The sequence below is a fragment of the Microcebus murinus genome, chromosome 25, assembly GCF_040939455.1.
Source record: "Microcebus murinus isolate Inina chromosome 25, M.murinus_Inina_mat1.0, whole genome shotgun sequence".
NCBI classification, from domain to species: domain Eukaryota; kingdom Metazoa; phylum Chordata; class Mammalia; order Primates; family Cheirogaleidae; genus Microcebus; species Microcebus murinus.
In genome coordinates this window covers 9,557,323-9,583,685 of record NC_134128.1, presented here as the reverse complement: position 1 = coordinate 9,583,685, position 26,363 = coordinate 9,557,323, and the positions used below count along the sequence as shown (strand labels likewise).

Below are 26,363 nucleotides of genomic sequence, written 5' to 3'. Positions count from 1 at the left end.
AGTTAAGCAAGTCTATTAGCACCATTTTTCCAACAGCATGTGCTCACTTTGTATCTTTGTGTCACATTTTGGTAATTCTTGTGATAGTTCAAACTTTTTTCACTATTTTTACATCTGTTATGGTGATCTGTGATCAGTGGTCTTTGATGTTATCACTATAATTGTTTTGGGGCACCATGAACTGTGCCCATGTAAGATGGTGAACGTAGCGATAAAGTTGTGCATGTTCTGACTGCTCCACTGACTGCCTGTTCCTCCGTCTCTCTCCTTCTCCTCGGGCCTCCCTATTCCCTGAGACACAGAAATATTGAAATTAGGCCAATTTAATAACCTTACAATGACCTTAAGTGAAAGGGAGAGTCACATGTTTCACTTTAAATCAGAAGCTAGAAGTGAAAAGCTTAGTGAGGGAGGCATGTCAAAATCCAAGACAAGCAGACAGCTGGACCTCTTGCACCAAACAGTTAGCCAAGCTGTGAATGCAAAGGAAAAGGCCTTGGTGGAAATTAAAATGCTACCCCAGTGAATACATAAGTGATGAGAGAGCTAAACAACCTCAGCACTAATATGGAGAAAGTTTTTCATGGTCGAGAAATAACATCAAACCAGCCACAACATTCTCTTAAACTAAAGCCTAATTTAGAGCATAGCCCTAACCCTCTTCAATTCTATAAAGATTGAGAGAGGTGAGGAAGCTGCAGAAGAAAATCTGGAAGCTAGAAGAGGTTGGTTCATGAGATTGAAGGAAAGAAACCATCTCCATAACATAAAAGTGCAAGATTAAGCAGCAAGTACAGATGGAGATGCTGTAGCAAGTTATCCAAAGATCTAGTTAAGATAACTGAGGAAGGTGGCTGCACTAAATAACAGATTTTTGATGTAGATGACACAGCTTTATATTAGAAGAAGATTATATCTAGGAATTTCATAGCTAGAAAAGAGAAGTCAATGCCTGGCTTCAAAGCATCAAAGGACAAGCTGACTCTATTGTTAGGGGCTAATGCAGCTGGTGACTTGAAGTTGAAGCCAATACATATGTACCATTCCAAAAATCCTAGGGCCCTTAAGAATTATGCTAAATCTACTCTCACTATGCTCTAGAAATAGAACAAAGTCTGGATGACAGCACATCTGTTTGTAGCATGGTTTACTGAATATTTTAAGCCTACTATTGAAACCTACTGCTCAGAAAAAAAAAGATTCCTTTCAAAATATTACTCTTCATTGACAATACACCTAGTCACGCAAGAGCTGTGATGGAGAGGTACAAGGAGATGAATGTTGTTTTCATGCCTGCTAACACAACATCCATTCTTCAGCCCATGGATCAAGGAGTCATTTTGACTTTCAAGTCTTATTATTTAAGAAATATGTTTTGTAAGGCTATAGCTGCCATAGATGGTGATTCCTCTGATGAATCTGAGCAAAACTGGAAACCTTCTGGGAATGATTCACCCTTCCAGATGCCATAAGAACATTCGTGATTCATGGGAAGAGGTCAAAGTAACAACATTAACAAGAGTTTGGAAGAGATTGATTCCAACCTTCATGGATGACTTTGAGGGGTTTAAGGCTTAAATGGAGGAAGTAACTGCAGATGTGCTATAAATAGCAAGAGAACTAGAATTGGAAATGGAGCCTGAAGATGTGACTGAATTGTTGCAGTCTCATGATAAAACTTGAACAGATGAGGTGTTGCTTCGTATGCATGAAACAAAGAAAGCGGTTTCTTGAGGTGGAATCTACTCCTGGTGAAGATGCTGTGAACAATGTCGACATGACAACAATGGATTGAGAATATTACATAAACTTAGTTGTCAAAGCAGCAGCAGAGTTTGAGAGAACTGACTTCAATTTTAAAGGCAGGTCCACTGTGAGTAAAAATGCTATCAAACAGCATCGTATGCTACAGAGAAACCTTTCATGAAAGGAAGAGTCAGTTGATATGGCAAACTTCACTGTTGTCTTCATTTAAGAAATTGCCACAGCTGCCCCAATCTTCAGGAACCATCACTGTGATCAGTCAGCCGCCATCAACAACAAGGTAAGACCTTCCACCAGCAAAAAGATTACAACTCACTAAAGGCTCACATAATCGTTAGCATTTTTTTAAGCAATAAAGTATTTTTAATTAAGCTATGTAGATTTTTTAGACATAATGCTATTGCATACTTCATAGACCACAGTATAGTGTAAACATAACTTTTATATGCACTGGGAAACCAAGAAATCTGTGTGACTTGCTTTATTGTGATATTTGCTTTATTGCGGTGGTCTGTAACTAAACCCGCAAGATCCCCACGAGGATCAATGAGACACCCCATGGCACAGAGCCCAGAGTAGTTGCTCAGTATGTGACACCTTCTAGTCTTTCATTCCTATAGTCTTTCATTCCCCTAGGCCAGTCTTTGCTTCTCCTAGTAAGGCCTGATTAACACTGCTCTTGCCACCATCCTGCCATTCAACTGCATCTGGCTGGACCCTGCCATCAAGAGATTAAAATAATTTCTACAATTATTACCGACAAGTGATTACAAGAATGACCTCTGCATGTGGATTGGACATGTCAATGCTACAGGAGGATTTGTAGAAAATGACTAACGTAGGGATCGTGTGATGACAACGTCAGCCACAGACCTCACTGTGGACATCTGTTGTTTGTGCCTGACCAGGCTCCATTCCTCCTCTGGCAACGATCTCACAGCTTTCTTCTGGGGAATGACCTCTAACCCTTTTCAATCCATACACTTGGGGGGTGGGGTGTTTATTTCCATCACCTTCCTACTCCCCACATATATTTTTAATGCTACTAAAATGCTTTTAAAATGTTTCCTTGAATTTATTGAAATAACTTGAAGATAGCCAATATTAAGATGAATTTAAAAAAAAAAAGTAAGAATGTAGAATGTTTTACTTAAGATGCCATTAAAGTACTTAAACAAATAGGTGACCATGAGAGGCCAATGAGCACGTTGCACTCCCCCGACCCCAGATATAATGACCGCATCAGGTGTGAGTGAGCACAGGATCTAGAGGTTGATTCAAGGAGATTCAGTCCTTGGACTTTAATTAGAATTAATATATATATATATACACATACACACACACACATACATATTCACTTCCTACTGGGATTACTGACCATAGATATGAGCTCTCTTGTTACTAAGAAGGGTCATTACTTGGAGACAGCTTTACCAAGAATGAAGCCAATAAAGAAAACAACAGAATCGAGAGATGAAGGAAGAGAGGCATCATTTGAATTCCAACCTGATAGTATTACAATTCCATCTTTGGACTTTTCTATTCCATGAGCTGAAGCATCCCCTTTGTTGCTTAACCCAGTTTGAGTTGGGCTTCTATCATTTGCAACCTGACTAATAGGGTTATCATCATCATTATCACAATGTTTTATGAAAATATGGGGACAAGGCTTTAAGGTTTTTTCACTGCTAAATTCAGCTAGATTCTCCTCAAAACATAGTGTCATTATGTGATCCCAAACTAGTGACATAATACAAGTATTAAAGGACTGAAAGTACTGAGAGACATTTTATCCCTTCTTATAAAGTGATCAGTAGCCACTTTCATGTGACAAAGGTATTTAACCAGGCTCACTCAGCAGGCTCATGAGGAATGGGACCATCAGTTGGGCTACGAGCAGGAGAGCATGTGAACTTTCCGACTGCAATTACTGATAGACCATAATACCACACTTTCCCAATCTTCTGCCTTTTACTTGCTTAAAAGATGGAGTTAAATCTCATAAAACTATTTTGGTTTATTATATAGATTTTCTCCAAATGGGAAAATGGCCATTTTTCTCACATCAGTTAGGAAGGAGATGGTGAACATCAATTTTTTAAAAAAATTCATTATCTGGAAAAAGCCTACTAGGATATATAGCTGCTTACAATCATCTACACATAAATGTTGTGGGATATAGAGACTCTGAGAGAAAGATTCACCGATAAGGAAGTCAGCTAAAAACGTACACATTCTAAGTTGTTAAATAAATATACTCACCTCACTAGCCATTTCAGATGCTCGCTTTGCTCTTTGAATATCAAGAACTTCTGAATTAAGTTCCATTCCTTTCCCTTTTATCTCATTTTCCAAATCTTTTTTATATTCTTTCTGTAAGACAAGAATATTATAGTTCACAACTCACCAGGAATCACTTTAATCAGTATACTATTTCACATGTTTTCTAGAGATCACAGAAAAGAAAAAAATTACAAGGGTGGAATGAATCAGACTGCTGAGTGTTTGTTCATGGGTACTTCCTACAGACACTTCATTTTCTCCTCGTCAAGTTAGAGTGGCTTCCAATGTTCACAGTCTTCTCCCTTTCATACTTTCTCTCAGTATCTTTTGGTACTATAAAACCCCACATTTTTAAAAAGAGATCTTCCCATTAAATGGTAAGGCAGATGTCAAGAATGCATGCTTCTTATTAATTATTTGAAGTATTTTTGAAATTTGTCTAGAAAACATGAATTATCAAAAAGGGACATAGTTGAAAAAGAATGAAAAACTACAAAATCAAAAGCATTGATGTAGCCAAAGTTAAAAACCAAAGTTCCCATTTTATTTAAAGGTTTGTAGAACCAAATAATTTCCTACATATTTATAATACATAGTTTGAATTTCATCTGTCTTAATATCACATTTTAAATGACTTCAAATGTCTTCTGTGAGTACTTATATATAATTTTTCTCTGCTAATGAATTGCTTTTTTTCTTATTTAATTACATTATGAAAACAATAAATATCCTATTCCCATTCAACTAGGTTGTATTTATCACTAACTTGTCAGAAGAAAGACGAAACTTCCTTTAATGTTAAAAAATCAGGTTCCAGTTAATTCTAGGGTTCATTTCATGTTATTTTCCCTTAGTCCAGTATAATTAGATTACCCTGTCCTCTGCTCAACTAATAGCTTACTGGACATTGGCATGGCCTGCTTATAATTTTGGAATGATCTCTGAGTCAAATGACCCAAGAAAAAGAGCTTTTCCATTTTTTGGTTGTGTGACCTTGAGGAGAACTTTTAAGTAACTCAGCCTTGATTTCCACTCTGGCAAAATGAAAATAAGAACACTTGTTCAACCAATGTCAAAGGGCAATGGGGGAAATCAAAGGAAATGAAGTATAAAATGATACTCTGAACACTCTAAACAGTGATGTAAATGTAAAAACCATAAAGTAAAAATTGCAAAGTCCATTTGAAGCTAAATGTTCACCCTTAGAAAGTGACAATTCCATCAAGTCACCAAAGGTCCTTTTTTCAACTAGGTATCTCTATTACTTTTTTTAAGTTAATCTTTTTTAAAAGTTTTAAATTTTTTCATTGGAAATTGACAATCTTTATGGGGTGGGAAGCAATTTCATAATTTATGAATACAAGATCAGATAATTAAATCAATCTAATTATCATATCCATCACCTCAAATACTTATCACCTTTTGTGATAAGAACATCTGAAATTTACTTTCTTAGTACTTTTGAAACATACAATACACTATTATTAACTATATTCACCACACTATACAATAGATATCAATAAAAACCCTTATTCCTCCTGTATAACTGAGGTTTTACACCCTTTAACCAACCTCAAACCCCAGCCTCCATAACCACCACTACTCTCTATGAGCCCAATTGTTTTAGATTCCATATAGAAGTGAGAACATGTGGCATTTGTTTTTCTGTGCTAGGTTATTTGACTGAGCATCATAGTCATTATGGACTAATTGTATACATCCCCCAAAATTCACATGTTGAAACCCTAATGCCCACTGTGATGGTATTTGAAGGCAGGGCCATTAGGAGGTAATTAGGTTTAGATGAGGTTGTGAGGGTAGGACACCCATAAAGGGATTAACGTCTTTATAGGAAGAGGGAACTAGAGACCAGAGTTCTTGCTCTCGGCACCACCCCCCCCCCACCTCTGTGAGGACACAGCCAAGAGGGTATCCGTCTGCAAACCAGGAAGAGAGCCCTCATCAGGAATCAAATTTGCAGGCACCTTCATCGTGGATTTCACAGTCTCCAGAACTTGGAGAAATATCTATTGTTTAAGCCATTCAGTCTGTGGTATTTTGTTATAACAGCCTGGAGCAGACCAATACAATAGTCTTCTGGGCCTTTTCCTACTCTGACATAGACATTCTGAATCAATAAGTATAAAATAAAACTCACTCAAAAAGAAGAATAAAATAAAAAGGCATGGCATGTATTAAAGTCATTTATAGATCTCAAAATAGATCTCACATTGTCATCTGTGTGTAAATGATGAAAATATTATCCCTTAAAAATTCATATAAGGCCGGGCGCGGTGGCTCACGCTTGTAATCCTAGCACTCTGGGAGGCCGAGGCGGGCGGATTGCTCAAGGTCAGGAGTTCAAAACTAGCCTGAGCGAGACCCCGTCTCTACTATAAAAATAGAAAGAAATTAATTGGCCAACTAATATATATATATGAAATTAGCCGGGCATGGTGGCTCGTGCCTGTAGTCCCAGCAACACGGGAGGCTGAGGCAGTAGGATTGCTTGAGCCCAGGAGATTGAGGTTGCTGTGAGCTAGGCTGACGCCACGGCACTCACTCTAGCCTAGGCAAGAAAGCAAGACTCTGTCTCAAAAAAAAAAAAAAAAAAAAAAAAAAAAAAAAAAAAATTCATATAAATGTGCATTTTTTTAAATGGAAGACATTAATAGTAGGACGCTGCCATTTGATTAGCCTTCAACTTCAAAAATTTTTGTAGTAACTAGAAATGAAAAGAGAATGTAGCAAGAGAACTCCTACAGAAATTATATGTCTATTTCAACACAACATATATTATGACAGTGAATCACATTAAACTTCTAAAACCATTTAAATGACATGGTCAGTTGGAATTTGCTTAGTAAAAAAGTTCATGGTGATGCGCTTCTATATAGGTAATTATAATCATTTATTTCACTGATTTAAGACATTTCTTTTAGGCATAGTTTCTTCAGTTCAAAAATTCAAGGTGAAATGGAATTATACTTTTATATATATAAAATATATAACTTATAAAATATAACATGTATTATATATATATATATATATATATATATATATATATATATATTCCATGAGTATATATCTCATTTATATTAAGGGAACACTTTCCCCTTAATATAAAGAGAGCCTTTAAGCAGATTTGGAAGAGCTCTAAGTTATTTTTCAGCCATTTAAAAAAAAAAAAGACAAGCTTTTAAAAAGATGGACTGTGAGCATGATATTCTTAATTGTTAGATTCAAGGACTTTAATGTTTAACAAATTTAAAATATTACTTATGAGCCAAATGCACCATTCAGTTTAGGGGAGGGAATCCCATAGAGAAAAAAATGAAAAATGGACATGAGTTTCTCTATTCTCTATGCTAAATATATTATTTTTTCCCTGCTTAGAACTCAAACTACTTATAAATAACTTCCCCTTTCTCCAGACCTTCACAGGTAAGCAAGCACTGCATTTCTGACACCAAATGTCATGGGGTTGCAGCAGGGAAGATACAGAAAAAGTTAATTCCGAAGTATGTTTTTATCATAACTAAATTTGAAAGAATCAAGCTTGTCCCACCCGTATTCAAAGTATTTTTTAAAACCCACAGCCATAAAGCTAGAAAACTACACAGAGAGCCTCTAAGCAACAATAAAACACAAAACCTGATCATTCTTCATGTTTTCCCAGGAAATATGAGTAATATCTTCCCTCAACTTCAAACAAGAATGTTAACACACACTTTTCTGTTTTTAATGAAAATGCAAAACTTTATTAGTAAAGGTCAAAGTGTGAAAAAGAACACTAGGTAATTTATACCTCAAACACTGCATTAGTAGAGAACCAAGTAAACATCTGAGTTATTTCTTTTATGATTATTCAACAGTCAACAGCAGGCTCATACCTCCCTCAGAAGGCCTGTGATGTACTTCATGTGCAGAAATTCTGGAGTCTTGTCTAAATCCAGCGATGGCCTTCCTTTAATCTCTTTCTCAAAATCCTCTCTGTAACTTTTCTGTTAAATAAGACAACATAATTTTACATTTAGGAAATAGTAGTGAGTCCCCGGAACAAAATTGATGTTTTCTTATTTAATTCTATCACCTGAGGGTCATCTTACCAACAGGGGGAAAAAAAAATTCAACTTCATTATAAATTTTGGAATTCTACCAAACAAAAGCAAAATTATTATAGCCTTCCTCTGGTAATTCATTCTAGCAAGGTTGGTTAACAACTTACCAGTAATCTATGATTAACAGCTCATTTTAGGAGGGGAACCAGTAAGATTGGTTATTTGACTGGATCACCTAATTCGTTTACTCAAAAGTGAGTGGGTTCGTCACTGGAAGACAATCTGGTAGCCTGGACCCATTCAAACCAATGTATCCATCATCCTTTTCTCACTGTCAGTCTTTTGGGAACTCAGGAAATACCACTTCTAAAGTGTAACGGAGGCTGGGTTGGTGGAAGGAGAAATTTTCCTTTAATGAATTTGGCATTGAGAATATTCCTCTACCCTCTTAAGGAGTTTGATATGAATCAAGTTACATTGTGAGAAAAATCTTACTGGAAACCTGAAAAATCCTTGTATAGGTGAGATTTCACAAGACATGAAAGGGGATTATAGATGGCGATTGCAGAAGGCCAAGATTCATACCAACGGACGCCCCTTTGGCATACTCCGCCACTCTTTGGCTATGCTTCTCTGATTTCTACGCACTTGAAAATCAGCGGTAACATATGCTTTATGACTATAAGCCAGTCTTCTTTAACACATTAACTGCCATGTGAGTTGTATTTAACACATGCCAGTTTTGAGCCCACGGCCTTGTGAATCAAATGAAGAGTCAATTCTCTGAAACAAATTCAGTAAGTATGTCATGAGTCACAAACAACTCAGTTGGTATGCAGTGTAAAAATTGATTCTAGTGCCGTGTAAGTTGCACATGACTCATGCACAGAAAACAATAAAAAATAACAAATTTTTCACTAAATTGGAAAGGATCATTTAATTTTTGAAGTTTTTATTCTATTTTCGTAATAAAACACTGTGGCCCCAGGAAAAACTTTTTTTCTAGTGTAACGGTTAAATTTTTGTCATTTTGTTAAATCACAAAAATATCTATCCATGTGAAGGATTTACTAAACAAGGGCCCAGATTTCACCAACCAAATGTTTCATTTAAAATTGCATCACAAAGATGATATAAATAAGTAAGTTCTGCATGAGCTTATCACTCATGCAAAATGCATAGCTATTTCCAGGTTCATTATGCATTTTTTACAGAGATAGGTAATTGGATAAATAATTTCTCCAAATCCTGAGGGAAAACAGAAGCTTGTTGTCTCCTCACTTAGCATTTGTGTTAAGTACATACAGCTATTTAACAACGTGTGTACAGCCACAAGGAAGGGCACAAAGGATGTTCTGCTAACCTGACAGCTAATTAAGAAGTTGTATTGAGAACATTCTGAACAAAAGAACTATGGGTGTACCAAGAACAATGATGAGAAACTGTCTTCTTTCCTACATGGAAACAGTGGATATAATATGGTTAGAAGGGCATTTCTAGGCCAAAAAGGACTCTTTAAATGGTGGAATATAAATACATGCACATTTATTTATTTATGTATTTCTGTTAGCTATTTCACTTCAAAAAGCCCTTCTCTGGGAAAAAAAAAAAAAACTATTTTACTAAAGTCAGTCATGAAGGGAGGTTGATTATGACTAGCATTGGCCAAAATATATAGCTAGGAAAAAAAAACTCAAAACACCTTTGCTATGCTTTTTGTTAGGAAAGCTATATTTGAGAAAGAAGATAACAACATTTCAAAGTCAGGTTTGGAGATTTCTTCTAGAAAACACACAGATTAGACCTACATCTGGCATTAGAAGAAAGTGAGATAAACTTAATTACAGGCCATCGCAAAGATATCAGTGGCTTTTCCTGAGATCATATACTTAGCTTTACCCATAGGAGGCTCCCCAAGAAACTTCATAGGCAAGCCTACCTCTAGAAGGAATAAAAACCATCTCTAGCACCGATGGTTCATTCTCTTCGTAGCTACTTCATTAGCCCTATATTTAAAGACATTTTTCACATTGAACTTCTCTAAGATTTTTAGCTACTTCATTTTTCTAGCCTTTAGGGTATAAATTGCGTCTAAAGATATTTTCTATTGGGAAGATTTCACTCTCCTCAAAACATAGTTGTTGAGCCTAAAAAATCTAATAGTCAATGACTATAATTAAAGGGAAAACATCTCTCATTTGGCAGGAGTGAGAGAATAAGTCTGGTGAAGAATGGAGAGACTTACAATGAAAGACGAGAAGCTAAAATCGCAAATCATAAATGACCATCATTTCTAATACAGAAACATGGTATTAGAATATACTAACCATGAATTATAAGTTCTAGGATTTATTGGTTTGTGAGAATAGAGTTAACTAGTCAGAGTAGGAAAAAATAATTAAGGAACCATGGGACCAGAATGAAGAAAGAGTCCTCAGTGTGAAGGTTTCTATGGATGAAGATCAAAGAGGAGAGAGAGGAGGTAAAGGGAGAGAGGGGGCAGGGGAGGAAGGAGCCTGAACTGTTGATGCCACCCTCCCTCCTGAGGCTATTTGCAGAAAAGTAGATGTTTGATCCCTGCATCTTTTAGTGAAAATTTATTTTACAACTTCATATAGTCTGAGACTTAAACTTCCAGAGAACTCACTAAATGAAAGCACCATGACAGCTCCCCAAAGTGGAAACCTTTCTCTGAGCTATGGGTCAGTGACAATGGCCACATGATTCCTATAAAACAGAGAAATTCACTTGGCAGCTCTCGCCTACCCAAAAAGTACCACCACAATGGAAGACAAATAAAGCTACGTAAAAGGATATGTAAATTACATACTGTTACCTAAAGGCAGAAAAGTTAATCCAGTAAAATGTATTCCATTAAATGTAAGTTTTTGTAGGGCTTCTGAACTTTGACCAAATGTACTACTTCTGTCAACAGCTAATTTAGTCAAAAAGTTACCTGACATTTCTTTATTAGATTCCTCCTTGTTGGCTTAAGAAAATAAAAAACATAAAAAATACAATTCTTTTCTCCTCTTTTGCTTAAAAAAGAAATTAAGCAACTTTGACTATTCAATAACCCACAGTAATATCTGAGTGTCCTTTTCCTAAGAAGATGAATTCTAGCATTTCAACAAACAGCACATATAATGCTTACAAAATACCTATAAGACTCTTTTGTACATAAGTCATCATTTTCCCCTATTTGGAAGTTGTTATTGGACCAAAGAAAAGATCCTGCCCACTGGGGCTGCCTCGCACGAAGCACTGAGGTTGTAACCGGCTGATATTACTGTCAACTACTGCTGCCCTTTTGAAGAACCAGCTGCACCCATAAAATTTGGATGTCAGCTGCAGACAAAACCTTGTGTGTCTGGTTCCTGAAAAAGTAGGGAAAAAAACAACCTAAGTGGCCGTCAATCCATTAGTGGTTTAATAAAATACAGTATATGTATACAATGGAATACTACTCAATTACAAAAAACGATGGTGATCTAGCACCTCTTATATTTTCCTGGATAGAGCTTGAGCCCATCCTCTGAAGTGAGGTATCACAAGAATGGAAGAATAAGCACCGCTTTGTACTCATCATCAAATTGGCACTAACTGATCAACGCTAAGGTGCTCACACAGTAATAATATTCATTGGGGGTTGGGTAAACTCACAATTAATGGACGTGGTGAGTATTATATGAGGGAAAGGTACACCTCCAATCCTGGCTTGGGTTAGGCAAAGTCATAACATGGAACAAAAATGTTTGTACCCCCATAATATCCTGAAATTTAAAAAAAATCACAGACCAAAAAAAAAGAAATCTCACTGGAAAAGAGAAAAAACAGGTAGGGAATATCTTAATGTGACACAGCATTATCGTGTTTAGGAATACAGTAGCTAAGTAGGAAAAACTCTTAACTATTTATTGGAGGAAAAACGAAATCAATTAAATAAGTTGCTATGGTTTGAATGTGACCCCCAAAGTTCATGTGTTGGAAATTTAATTCCCAATGCAACAGTTGAGAGGGGGGAGCCTTTAAGAGGTTATTGGGTTATGAGGGCTCTATACTCATGAATGGACTGATGCCATTATCATGGGAGTGGCTTTGTTATCATGGGAGTGGATTCCTGATAAAAGGATGAGTTTGAATTCGGTTATATCTGTCTATCTGTCTGTCTGTCTGTCTGTCTCTCTCTCTCTCTCTCTCAGGTGCATACACATGCTCTCTTGCTCTTCTACCTTCCACCACGGGATGAGACAGCAAGAAGACCCTCACCAGGTGTGGGCTCCTGGATCTTGAACTTCCCAGCCTCCAGAACTATTAAGAAATAAGTCTCTATTCCTTATAAATTACCCAGTCTGCACTATCCTGTTACAAAAGCACAAAACACACCAAGATATAAACTAACCAAGAAAAGGGAATCTTTCATGATTTTGACCAGGTCCTAAAACATTGACATTTACTAGATAGATATAATTTTATTTAAGATAATTTCAGTAGATACATTATAAATCTATGGAGAATACCTTCCTACCATCATTACTTGGGGGATTGAAGGCACTGACATAAATGAGGCTCTTAGCATATCACTTACCACAGAGTATTTAATTAATGGTAGTTCTATTGTCTTTGCAAAATAAAACAAAACAAAAAAAACAGGCATGTAAAGCAACCAGTTCTTCATTTTCTTTTTAGTTTTTATGTACTCATCATAGTTTTACACTGAGACAATCTGAAAGCATTGATTATATAATTATGGAACATTAGAGCTAACAGGGACTTTAAGAGCTCATCTCCTGCACTTGAATGTTTGTGGCAGCACAATTCACAAATGCAAAGATGTGGAAACAACTCAAGTGCCAATCGATACATGAGTGGATTAATAAAATGTGGTACCATAAAAAAAATGGTGAACTAATACCTCTTGTATTAACCTGGATGGAACTGGAGACCATTCTTCTAAGCGAAGTGCCATAAGAATGGAAAAATAAACACCACACATAGTCACCATTAAATTGTAACTAATGGATCAACACTTACGTGCACATATGGAAATAACATTCATCAGAAATCAAGCCGGTGGAAGGGGGAGGAAGGGATGGGTAAATTTACCCCCAATGGGGACAGTGCACACCATCTGGGGCATGGGCACCCTTACAACTTTGATTCAAATGGTACAACAAAAGCAATTTATGTAACCAAAATGTTTGTACCCCCGTAATATTCTGAAATTAAAAAAGCAAATAACTGAAAAACAAAGAGCTCATGTGGCTTGAGATCCACATTCACTGAATGAGAAAAACTCAACAACAAAGGACCAGACAAACCCAAAGACGTGGACAAAATCTTACCCATGGGTGGCTAGGTCTTGAAGACAGGTCCCTGAATCTGCCCAGAGCAGTGGCCTATACTCTACTAGTTCCTTTCAAATGATCAAGCATCAAATATACATTAAACAAATTATTTGGTTTCTGTATTTAATTAGTAACAAACCAAGTGACCCACCTCACTCTGCATCTTTTGAGCCTCCTTTGAAGCTTGGTAGGATGGTGTCTCAACAAATTCAAGCATTGACTTTCCCTTATTCTTTTCATATTCCTCTTTGTATTTTACCTTCATTGAAAAAAAGTATGACAGTATATAAAAATCAAAAGCTGTTATATACACAGAGCAAATATATGTCTGAAATCAGTCATCTTATTTTCTAAAAATCAAATTATTCTGGCCATTTAGGTTGACCACTTGGTACCCTCTGATTAATGACATGCAAAGAAAGTAAACAGGTAATATGTAAAAGGTTTTAAGTGATAAAAATAATTTAGGACAACTAAATAATGTAGTTCTAGGACTTGTAAATTTCATCAAATGTCTGGGACATACAGGTACATATCATATACATGGGTTTGTATATATGCACATGGTATACATATGCTGGTAGGTCAGAGAGACAGAGAAAGAAAGAGAAAGAGAGAGACAGAGACACAGGTCCCTGTGATAGCTTTTATGTCTATTAGTAAACCATGAACAAGAAAAAAAACATTGGGCTGGATGCAGTGGCTCACACCTGTAATCCTAGCTCTCTGAGAGGCCAAGGCGGGAGGATCACTCAAGGTCAGGAGTTCAAAACCAGCCTGAGCAAGAGTGAGACCCCATCTCTACTAAAAATAGAAAGAAATTAATTGGCCAACTAAAAGATATATAGAAAAAATTAGCCAGGCATGGTGGTGCATGCCTGTAGTCCCAACTACTCCGGAGGCTGAGGCAGAAGGATCGCTTGAGCCCAGGAGTTAGAGGTTGCTGTGAGCTAGGCTGACGCCACAGCACTCTAGCCTGGGCGACAGAGTGAGACTCTGTCTCAAAGAAAAAAAAAAAAAGAAAAAGAAAGAAAACATAAGTGTGATTCTTCATTTTTTGGCAAGCATAGGACAATGTCTTTTGGGATTGCTGAATTTTTTTCATAGACACTGAGTAAATAATATACAGAGATTTTTTATGTAATTTCTTTCAGTTTTACTATGTATCACTTAATAATATCACAATATAAATTATTTATTTCAATTATAGTCAATCCTCATATTATTTCAGTTTATAAATGAGTAATATTTTCTATTTCCTAATGACAAAAATGAAAATTATATGTAAACCATCAGAGTGGTTGGCTTTTTAAGCAAAATACCTTTTTATATTCCTAGAAAAGTTTTGACCACAATTCGCTTCCTTCAGAAATGCATTTTCATTAAAATTCTTATCTTTAATAATTATTTAAAGAATTATTTAAATTATACAATAATAATGACACTAATGGTAATTCAACCCAAAAGAAATTTTTCAATATTTAGAACATTATGGTGACAGGAACCATGACAAATTTCAAAACACCTATTTGTAGATATATTTTTATTGCAGAGAAGTATGATGAAGTGGCCAATAAAAGTGTGGGAAGTATAATATTAATATCATATGCCTTTAGGATAAAAGTTTATGAAAAAAATGAAATGAAATTAAGAATTTAAAGAGAAAAAATGATGTACTTTCCATTTGTAAATTTGTAAAATTGCTGGTTTATAAATTTTTTAAATAAGTGCAGGTGACTATGAAATCATTATGGAATTTATGTTTCACAGAATACATTTAAAAGAGGGATGTAAAATTTTATCTTAACAAATGCTGGAAATGACATCTTTTACAACTACTTAAACTCAGAATTTAAAAAATAGATATAGACTTTCAAGTGTATGAGGAAGATTTTCTTTTAAGTTTTCTCAGGGATACACAGAAGTTCTTAGTTGGAAGAAACATGAATCTAGAATATACTGATAAGATTGTTTTCTCTTTTTTAGAACACTATAAATTGAACTAAGAAATTAAAACAAACCTTGCACCTGGAAAATTAATGTTGCAGCTCAAAATGACAAATCAGTACACTATAAAAATTTAAATTATCATGAGATTTGACCACAGTTTAATTATTTCATGTAAGTTTTTAATTATGTGAAGTAATGGTTATTTTATAAAATGCCTCTATATTGAAATGTGGTTCAAGCTCTCCTGACCCAATAAATATGTAGAAAATAGTGTTTGCGGTTTTCTGAAGCAATGTTAACCTTCTTGGTATCTATTCTTTCCAGCAACTGTACCTTCTCAGTCAAGGTACATGGCCGTGAGTGGCAGGTGTCAGGATGCTCACAGCGTCCTGGCAGGGAGGATATGACCCCAAGGAGCCCTTACCTGACTCTGGAGGGTGGCGTTGCCTTTATGGTGCAGGTGTTCCGCAGCATCTGCATCAAAATGATACATTCCTTTGTTTTCCTCAAAAAGCTTTTTATATTCTCGCTAAAATAGAGAACATGAAAATAAGTTTAAGAATCAAAGAGACTGATTAAAGCAATTCATGCTTAGGAATGCAAACTGAGAAATAAAGCCACCTAGAGCTGCAAAGCTATTATCAAGTCCCCATCCGCAGTCAGCTGGCACGTAGGAGATTTCCAACACCGAGATAAACAGGTGCCGCAAAAGGGACCAGCTCTAGGTGGTCAGTGTGAACAGCATATGGAATACACGGGAGAGGCAGAGGACAACTAGCTGTAAAGGACATTCCCAACGCCAAAGAGTGGCAGCGGAAAAGCTAGTCAAGGCACTCATGTCATAAGCAAGATAGGGCGAAATAAACGCAATTTGCCTTGCCCCTATCATAGAACAGGAATGACTGTATGTAACCGTACCCAAAGGAAGAGAAGGAAAGAAAAGAAGAAAGAACAGAGGGAAGGAAAATTAGAAACAAGAAAGAGAAAAGTTGTATACAAAGGTTCAACTGTGAAGAAGACTGATGGTCACAATGGAACATGAGAGGATGAGAAATATTTAATAATTCAATTAATTTTCCTAAAGGAAAGGCTAAGAGGTACCTGGAAGAGAAATTGACAAATCTGGGGGTAGTCAGTTACATTTTTCAAGGTGAAGAAATTGGATTAAGGCTACTATTTAGACATATAGGCCAAAGGTGAATTTGGAAGAGACCAGATTGGATGAAGATGACAACTTTGGTCACAGGAGGACTCAAAAGGTACCAGACAGCAATAAGACAAAAACTGCTTCATGATTTCTACCATTGGAGACTGGATATCAAGTTATTTTGCCCTATATGGAAAAGACTTTTGGAAGGTAAATGATAGTTCTCAAAGAATCAGTACTCCGGAGACTTAAGAAGCTTAAGTTAGTTTCTCTTTGGGCAATGAGGGTTTCAGAAAAAAATGGCAATTTTGTTTAGAGTGGAGGGATAGCCAAGCAGCATTTGAATGGAGCAGGAAAGAGCCAACCACAGAGGAATTCACATCTGGTTCTTAGGAGATGCTCCAGGGATTTGAGAGTGAACGGGGAGGAAAGCTCAGCACCAGGAGAAACAGAAAGTCCAGGTGACCTGCCACAGAGGAGCTGCGGTTCCACGTAGAACACAACGTTGGTCCAACAGAGGGAGCTTGGCCTCATGTGCTTCCACTCAATCAGAGGGCTGAGATATGTGTCCCCTCAAAACCCTAACCAGAATAAAATGAGGAGAAGAGCACCCCAAAAAGGTCATTAAAATATTCACATAGCATATCTTGACTAAAGAGAACAAGTTCTAAATTTTGGCTCCTCTACTGAAAATAAAGAAAGATAATCTCAAAAAATAATAATATGCTTAGAAGGCCAGGCATGATGGGCACCCCTGTAATCCTAGTGCTTTGGGAGGCCAAGGCAGGAGGATCACTTGAACTCAGGAGTTTGAAGTTACAGTGAGCTATAACCATGCCACTATACTCCTGAGTGACAGAACAAGACCCTGTCTCTAAAAAACAAAACAGAAAGGGTAAAATAAAAATAATATACTTAGAGACCTTATAATTTGATCAGAAGTTATTTTATAACATATTTATAAGATTCATGACTTGAATGTAATAAGCTAAAATATATTCCATCACTGAGTTCAAATGCCAGAATAAAGCCTATCCTATATATATTGAGAAAAGGTCAAAAAATATTATTCAAGACAATTATTTATTTTAATTACAAAGAATCTCAGAAACTCCTATTTTAAATAATAATAATGAAAACTTATTTGAACTAAAACCTACAAATGAAATTTCTAATGCTTGTTTTCCTCCATCTAATAGTCTCTGTTGCCTCCTAGTGGGAGTTAAGCAGAATAACACAATATGTATATTTTTAATTTACGGAAAGTTATAAAAGAAGCTGAACTGAAGAGGTCCGTTTTTCAAGGGGAAAATGTTTCCTCAGGAATTTAATTAGTATGGTTGTACAAACTCATGAGGCACTCGTATTATTCTATTCACTACTTTTTAAAACAAAAATAATTCTGATATGTGCCAAAGACATCTAGAGGTCTTTAAAAAAACAGCCACTTATAACAAACTGATAATTAATTTCAGCAGAATGTCTGTTTATTGAGTAATCTTTTATTCAATCTTTTAATATAATTAAACTGCCTTTATAAATCAACAAACTTCCAATTCTCTTTACATCAAAATTTAAAGGTAGGCTATTCTAATGTATAATACAGTTGAGTCAATGTATTATTGTATAACTGTAATAAATAGATACTTCAGAGTCATGCATTTTTTAAGTCTTAAGCCTTCTCTCCAATGAAGTAATCATTCAGTCATAATTTTTCTATGGGGGAAAAAATTCTGTGCTCTAGGCAAAAGCAACACGTGAATGAAAATTTAAACATTATAAATTATATATAAAATAAATATAACAAATGACTTTGCTGGGTTTTCTCTGTTGAAGAGATGATAGAAACAATTTATATTCAACTGTGATTTTTTTTCACATTATCAAATAAAGTTCAACATTCCTGAAAAGAAATATTGCCTATGAGTGGCATGTCTTCCTGAAGCTACCAAATTTTTAAATTGCCATTATGATATTTTTATTGGCTTCTCTACACATGAATCCTCATGTCCCTAGGAAATTTAACCTAAGTATGGACAGGGAAAAGTCAAGGGCAAATGCTACTACTGCCATGATCAAAACCAAACTCCAAAGACTGCATAAGAAAGCAGAGAGCTCACAGAATGGAAATATATCAATTTTAGAAGCTTGTCTATGAGTTCTTGAGAAGAACATGACACTGAGACAGAGACACTCCAGGAACAGAGGAATATGCACAAAGGAATGAACACTGAAATGGCAAGACAGTCAGATTTCAGCGCCCTGGGACCGAGTGCTAATTCTGGGCCTGTCAATTATTCCTCTAACCTCCGTTCCCTGCTCAACAGCCTGGAAAGAATGATGTTCTGCTTTTCATCCAAGGATCAGCGATTAAAGAAAAAAAGTAAGTAAACAAATCTCTGCGAGTACAAACTATTTACATGCATAATACGATTCAGGAAGGATGACAGCGGTGCTGATGTTCGAGAAAGGAGGCTTGCAAAATCATGCATATAAGATTCAATATATTGAAGCCAAGTATAGATATTTCTAAAACTGACTTGAAGCTGTATCTCATTATTCAACTGTTTGGAAACCAGGTTTTGACTACAGATTTTTAGGTCTGTGACCATGGGCATGTCTACTGAAGACAATTATCTTTACTTTTTTTCATGGTTTGCCCAATATATGCTTCTCCATCTGATCTGGACCTTGCCAAAGCAGATATTCAATAAATTAGGATACTTTTGAGTGGGTGATAGATAAAAATAGGTATGGAAATAATCTGAGGTCAAATTAGAGTTCGTCATCAGCCTGGGACATCCTGAGATGTACGGTTAGGGTCCAGATGCACTAAGAACACAAATATTTCCAACAAGACTTAAAGAAGAACTTCACCCTCCCCTCCGGTTGCCTTGACTAAGAACAAGGAAACCATCATGAGACTAAAAACATATTGTCAATGTAATATAACCACCTTTAGCATTGACTTTCAGAAAAAATACAGTTCAGACTAAGACAATGTTTTATGCTACTGTTTTATGCTACTAACTATCAGACACTCTGGTCTGGCTTGCATAAAATAAAAGGTCCTTGACTTGAGAGCCTGAATTTCAAGTGGTTTTAATCTAATACAGACGAAGAAAGGGGAAGAAGAAGACAGACAGAAGGGACACTCACGCAAACACTTTGAAGTGTAGTTGTATTCAAGAGACACTAAAGAACTAGCAAGAACCCCCTTCGTAAAGCGGCAGCTTTGGTGGGCTTTATGCAAGCAGATCGCTACTTTTTGTCGAGTTAGTCACTGAGGGAGGAGTGACGCACAGGCATGTCTAAGGCAGCAGGTGAGCCCACAAGCACTGCAGGTGCACTGGCTTCTTGGGGCCACACGACATCTACAGTTGCCGTCAAATGACGCACTTACTCCGCTGAGCATTTTGCTGGCTTTCAAAGCATGGTCTAAAAACAACAAATTTGGGAGATCTGAAACTGGATCGTGCATATTTTGAATGTCTTTCTTGTACTTCACCTATAAAAATAACATGGAAGAAAATACCATCTAGGAGAAGGAAATATTTTGCTTTTGCATTATTGTATTAATCTTAATACATCATAAAGTGGTACTATTTAGTGGTAAATTGACAGATGAATTTACAAGTAGCCACTAGATGGTGCTGATTTACTACTGAATGAGTTAAAAAAAAGTTGTATTACTATATACACTGGAAAATCTTTTGATAATCCCTTTTATTGTTTACATATTCAGGAAGGGTGATGTTAACAGAATCATAATTTTCACTAAGACTCTGCTTTCAAAAAATAAAGAGAATAGCAACTTTATTCTTTAAAAATTACTACAGTATTGCAATTATGCTTTGTGGTGATTTTAGGCTTTTGGTGTTTTTCATTCTATAACCATATAGACATTTTTATTTTTTAACCAACTGCTTTGGAAATAAAACACTAGTAATAATAATAAAATATTAATAATAGCAAACATATAGAGCACTTACTATGTGCCAAAGACTTTTCTAACCCCTTTATATGTATTAAGTATTTAATCTCTGCAAAAACGCCAGTAGGTAGGTACTTTAAGTATTCATCACCATTTTACAGATGAGGAAACTGAGGCACAGAAAGCTGAAGGCATAATAGTAAATTATGGAACAGAATATAAGTCCAGGCCATCTGATTCTAAACCTTAAGCTTTCAGGACTGTGTTCTAGATTCCTTTAAGTCTATTTCATTTCTATTTCCTTTAATGTATGTACACATACAAAAAATAATCAAACAAGAAAAAGAAATCATTCTGATATTCCCAGGGGTCCTAAAAGACCAGAAACAACCATTTCAATTGCTGGAAACAAACAAAAGTTGGTTACTGAACACAAATAACAATACCTTCTAAACATTAATAAAAGCAAAATAAACTAAGTCCCAAGGAGATGATGGGAGTTGACAGGCTTAAATTATCTAACAAAGCAACAGTTTGACAATATTTAATTTTCATACTTAAAAATGAACTCTCCACATTTTCAACTATAGCAAAGTAACCAATATTTTCAATGTTTCTGTTTTTATACTCTGCTTAATTCTAATAAGAATTTAAAACATTGTTTCTTGTAAAAATGAATCTTATTTTTAAAAACATGAAATGAAAACAAATCTTATGAAATATTTCATAGTATTTTCATAGGGAATAAGAAAGAAATTTTAAGTCATTACAAGTCCAGTTTCTAAAAATTTCTTTATAATAAACCACCATGTGCCAGGTAATACTTTACAATAAACTCAATTTCACGGGCATAATTACATGAGGTAACTATTGTCCTAACCACTAATTTGTGGCAATATAGAACTCTTTTCTGCAAAACTCTATAATCTATTTCTACTCTTGATCAGAAATAATAATTTCATTGCAATACTATTACTATTAGTAATCAGTAACCATTAATAATAAATTACAATAATACATTTTTCTCAGAAAGAGCTTCAGAAAAACATGCTTCAGTTCGGCTACAAATTACTTGGAAACTATATGATTTTGATTAAGTATCAGTAATTACAACACACAGTTGATTCTAAGAAAACAAGAATCAAAAGATATTGAAAATAATTTTCTACGAATTACAACTTACATTACTTGCCAGTATAGCAGCAAGCTGATTTTGCCTAAAAGAAGCACTTTCAAGAGGATTGTAATGATGTTTCTTATCCTTCATTTCATTATCAAATTTTTCTTTGTATTTAATCTGTCGTGAAAGAAAAATAGGGTAAATAGTATATTTATCTTTAAGTTTAAAAGTAACACATTTGGTTCTTAAAGAAATCAAATAAGAGCTATATTAAAAATGAATGGTTGCAAAGTTGAAATTCCTAGTATCTACCTCCCTCGATAAAGCCTAATTAGGCATGAACGTTAAAAAAAACAAAAACAAGAAAGCTCTACTTGAACATTGATCACAAATGCAATTAGGCATGAACTCAAATCCTATTAGCAAGAATTATACACTAAAACATCAAGATTTTTAAATGTCAGTTTCCATTTCTGCATTCCTATAATTTATGATCAATTAGAAACTGTGACCACAAATGTCTTAAGGTCTACCACATTTGGAAAATGTGTCCTAGGACCCAGAATTTGCATATGAATTTTCCTAAGGGAATTATTCCAAATAAAGGGCATGGTCTGTACCATGGTTTTTCTCATTATTTCCCGTATTTCATTTGTCGGAAAATTTAGTTTTAGGAATTACATTTTCTGAAATGTCCTGGGTCTATTTAACATCCTTTTTTTTTATCTGCTTTAACTCTACAATTTATTCGGCAAGAAAACCATCTCTAATATTCACTGTAAATTATTTTTCTCTTTTTAAAGTAGTCTTGGAATAACCAAGAAAGAATTATCAATTTATCTTTTAGCACTATAGTTTTTCTCTATATAGAGAGAATTATGTGAAAGTATATTATGATAACTAATTGGAATATAAATACAAGGATTCTATAAAAAATAAATAAAACGTAGCTACTCACACCTCACACCCTGTTTGATTTTCTGTATGCACAGACTTCAAAGCCAAAGTAAGTTGCTTTATTCTCTTATAATATTTGACCAATATTATTATGCATATAATATTCTGTTTTCTTACAATATTCTCATCATGTACCTTTATTCACATATGTAAAGGCTCTGCCTTGCAAAGACCTTTTATTAACACATTAACTGCCACGTGTGTTGTATTTAACTTATGTTAGTTTGGAGCCCAGGGCCTTGTGAAGTATACGTAACTCACACGTCTCTTTACCTTGAGCCACGTGAACTATATTTCAAGTTGCATATAACTCATGCCCAGAAAACAATAAAAAAATGAAAAAGTTTCATTAAATTAGAAAAGATCATTTTGTTTTCAAAGTTTTTATTCTATTTTTGTAATAAAACACTGTGTACCCAAGGAACATTTTTTTTTTCTAGTGTGCCAGTCAACATGTTAAAAAGCAATTTGGGGATGGCTCATATCATCTATGTTAATCAAACATGTATATAGGACAAAGTTCTCCTTCAGAGACATGTGTCTGGTAGTTATGAGAGAGAGCTATCGAAAATCTTGGTGGAAATACAGCATTTGGGGAATATTTCAAGATTATTTACAGGAAATATTTTCCGTTGTGGCCCCAATAACTTTCTGACATTCACACTGCCTCATAAATTTACTGTCAATAATCACCAATGCCTCATTAGAAAAAGAAAAACTGATTTTTTTAAATTATTCTATGTCATGAAATCAAGGACAAATCACAAATGAAACACATTTAGATTTCCTTCACTATTTTATACGGTAGCTGAAACAAAAGCAAAAAGGTTCCCTGCCTGGTCCTCCCCTAAACAATCCTGCACACATTTGCATTTTATTCACCTCTCTGTGAGAGGTTGATTTTCACCATATCTTCATCATTGGCTCTGTCTCTCTCCTAGGTTTTTAGTGCCTAAAGGGTATCCACTCAACAAAGAAGGTGTACTCTTTAACTGACCTCCCCTGGAATGACATTTCTGACTCAGCCAGATTCACCAGCATACTGTGTTAGCCAAACAGCAAAAATGGGTTATATGAACTTCTGCACACACAGAGAGCCCATCATACTGTTTTTGCAAACCCTGAGGTTTCCAGCACAATTACACTAGGAGCAGAGGCGATCCTTAGGGTGTTTGAAAATGACAACTTCTTTTTTGTTATTAAACCTGGCATTTGCTCTTCCAAGTCAATGTACATATGTTAATCTACAGTGGGGTTTCATCTCAACAAAGCCATCGTAAGTTGGAAACATCGTAAGTCAAAAATGCATTTAGGCCGGGCGCTGTGGCTCACGCCTGTAATCCTAGCTCTTGGGAGGCCGAGGCGGGCGGATTGCTCAAGGTCAGGAGTTCAAAACCAGCCTGAGCAAGAGCGAGACCCCGTCTCTACTATAAACAGAAAGAAATTAATTGGCCAACTGATATATATATATAAAAAAAAAAATTAGCCGGGCATAGTGGCGCATGCCTGTAGTCCCAGCTACTCGGGAGGCTGAGGCAGAAGGATCACTCGAGCCCAGGAGTTTGAGGTTGCTGTGAGCTAGGCTGACGCCACGGCACTCACTCTAGCCTGGACAACAAAGTGAGACTCTGTCTCAAAAAAAAAAAAAAAAATGCATTTAGTACATCTAACCTACCAAACTTCATAGCTTAGCCTAGCCTACCTTACACATGCTCAGAACACTTACATTAGCCTACCAGTGGGCAAAATCATCTAATGCCACGCCTATTTTATAAGTGTTGAATATCTCATGTAAGTTATTAAATACTGTGCTGAAAGTGAAAAACAGAATGGTTGTATGAATACTCAAAGCACAGTTTCTATTGAATGTGTTTCACTTTCGAACCAGGGTGAAGTTGAAAAATCTCAAATTAAACTATTACAAGTCAAGGTGATCTGTATATTTCTGAAAAACAATAATAAATCTGTCATTTATATACTTATATTGAATGTAATATTAATAATAAGCAATGTGTTGTGAAATTTATCTTATTTTACCCTTCATTACTCTGAGTGGTTTGATTCAAAGTGGTTAAGGAACAAAAACACAAGAATTTCCCTCGTTAAGAAACCACAAAGCAAAATAACTGCATTATATAAAAAATACATTGACCAGACACTGACACCCAACTGTTTCTTATTCTTTCTGTAAGGTAGACACATAAATGAACTAAGAAAATAACCAAATGGTTGAAGTTGGTCACACCTCTCATCCGCTGACTGTTTCACTCACTAACGCTACACAGACACCCACAACATTCTATCCTATTTTCAACCTACAGTTCACACATTTGAGTGTCTACCTCTCAAGCACACTTGCATCTCCCGAGAGATCCAGGCAATGTTTTTCTTTGACCATAACTGGTTATCTAACCATGGATCAAAGCATAACCCTCCCTGGTTTTAAGATTATTTGAGTAAGGTAGAAATAGATGTTAGGTAACTTTTATGTGGTTTAAGATACAATGTCATTCCTTAACACTAGATCAGTTATTTTGGAAACGAAGTTATTCCATATGACTGCCTTTATTTACATTATGAATAGCTTACCTAGTGCTCCTGATATTTATCATCTTTAAAATTAAAAAATAAAAAAATACTGTATAGGTATATGGGATAAAACTCCGAAAACTTTTTGGAGTTGTAACAGGCTTAGAATTGTAACAGGCTTAGCAGGACTTTTAGAGGCTCATACTTGGAGAGAAAATACTGGTACTCTCAAGCTACCATGACAACATTTAAACTAGCTCCTTATAACTGATTTGGACAGAGCAGTGAGTCCATGGTGTGAAGCCTAATTTCCAAACATGATAAAGCTTCCACCATGAGATGTGTTGCACTTCACGCTAATGTCACAAAGAGTCAGTAAAGGCAGAAAAAAAGCAGACCCTGAATGAAAACTTTTTATCATAGCCACACAAACAAATGTTAAGAAAGAAGTGGAAAACTGGATAAGCACACCTTAATTATAATTGAAAATGAAAAGTAAGCAAATAACACAACACTACATATCTATAGGCATCGATTCCCTCCAAGTTTGGATGAAATTAAACTAAAAGCTGTCAAGGAAGATAAGACAAACAGATTTTTATGTAGAACTAATCATAAAATCAGTAATAGTTCTTGTCTGAATTTTACACAAAATAATATATCCACTCTGATTTTCTTTGCAAAATAGCATCTTACTGACTTTGCACCAAATGTTAATGATCCAGAGAAAATGTGTTTCATCAATCTATGTATTTATTGGCAACCTAATCTGTGCCATTCCATAATGGTGGGTCAAAGGCACAAAAGCCCTGTCCACAGAGTCCTTTGGTAAGTGAAGTAGATATCTGAAACACACAATATGCCCTAGATACAACTATTATGAATTGTGTCAAGAACTATAAAGAAGAAGAGCAGAAAATAAAGGAGAGAAGAGAGATACCACTGAAATTGGCAAGTCAGGGATGTGACATTTAAGCTGATACTTGGGTGTGAGGAGGTTGGCGGAGGGAGTGTTTGCCAGGAAGGGAGAATGGGCGATTCTCCAAACCAATTATTACCCGTTACAATCTAAGGACACTATTTGTTACTAAATTTTCATAGCCAACCATCATGTAATTTTCAGGTTTAAAACCCATTCTTTTCCATAGAGGTGGTACGAGTAAAAATAAAAAAAAAAAAAAAAAAAAAAAAAAAAAAAAAAATAAAACCCATTCTTAATCAATATAACAAATGTAATTTGAGGACAAATACCAATGGTTATAAATACATA

The 26,363-nt window shown here is 35.5% G+C and overlaps 1 protein-coding gene across 6 annotated transcripts in view; it reads right to left on the bottom strand.

Moving 5' to 3' along the window:
- Nucleotides 1–26,363, bottom strand: part of NEBL (nebulette) — a 328,916-nt gene that overhangs the window by 44,385 nt on the left and 258,168 nt on the right. The window contains exons 8-13 of one of the 6 annotated variants that reach the window (XM_012767344.3): nucleotides 21,671–21,784; nucleotides 19,957–20,061; nucleotides 15,831–15,935; nucleotides 13,608–13,715; nucleotides 7,941–8,051; nucleotides 4,027–4,137 (exon numbers count right to left, since the gene is read on the bottom strand). The exons of the other annotated variants lie outside the window; for them this stretch is intronic. Coding sequence (XP_012622798.2) covers nucleotides 4,027–4,137; nucleotides 7,941–8,051; nucleotides 13,608–13,715; nucleotides 15,831–15,935; nucleotides 19,957–20,061; nucleotides 21,671–21,784 — 654 coding nt within the window. The remainder of the gene's footprint in view (nucleotides 1–4,026; nucleotides 4,138–7,940; nucleotides 8,052–13,607; nucleotides 13,716–15,830; nucleotides 15,936–19,956; nucleotides 20,062–21,670; nucleotides 21,785–26,363) is intronic. 6 annotated transcript variants of the gene reach the window in all.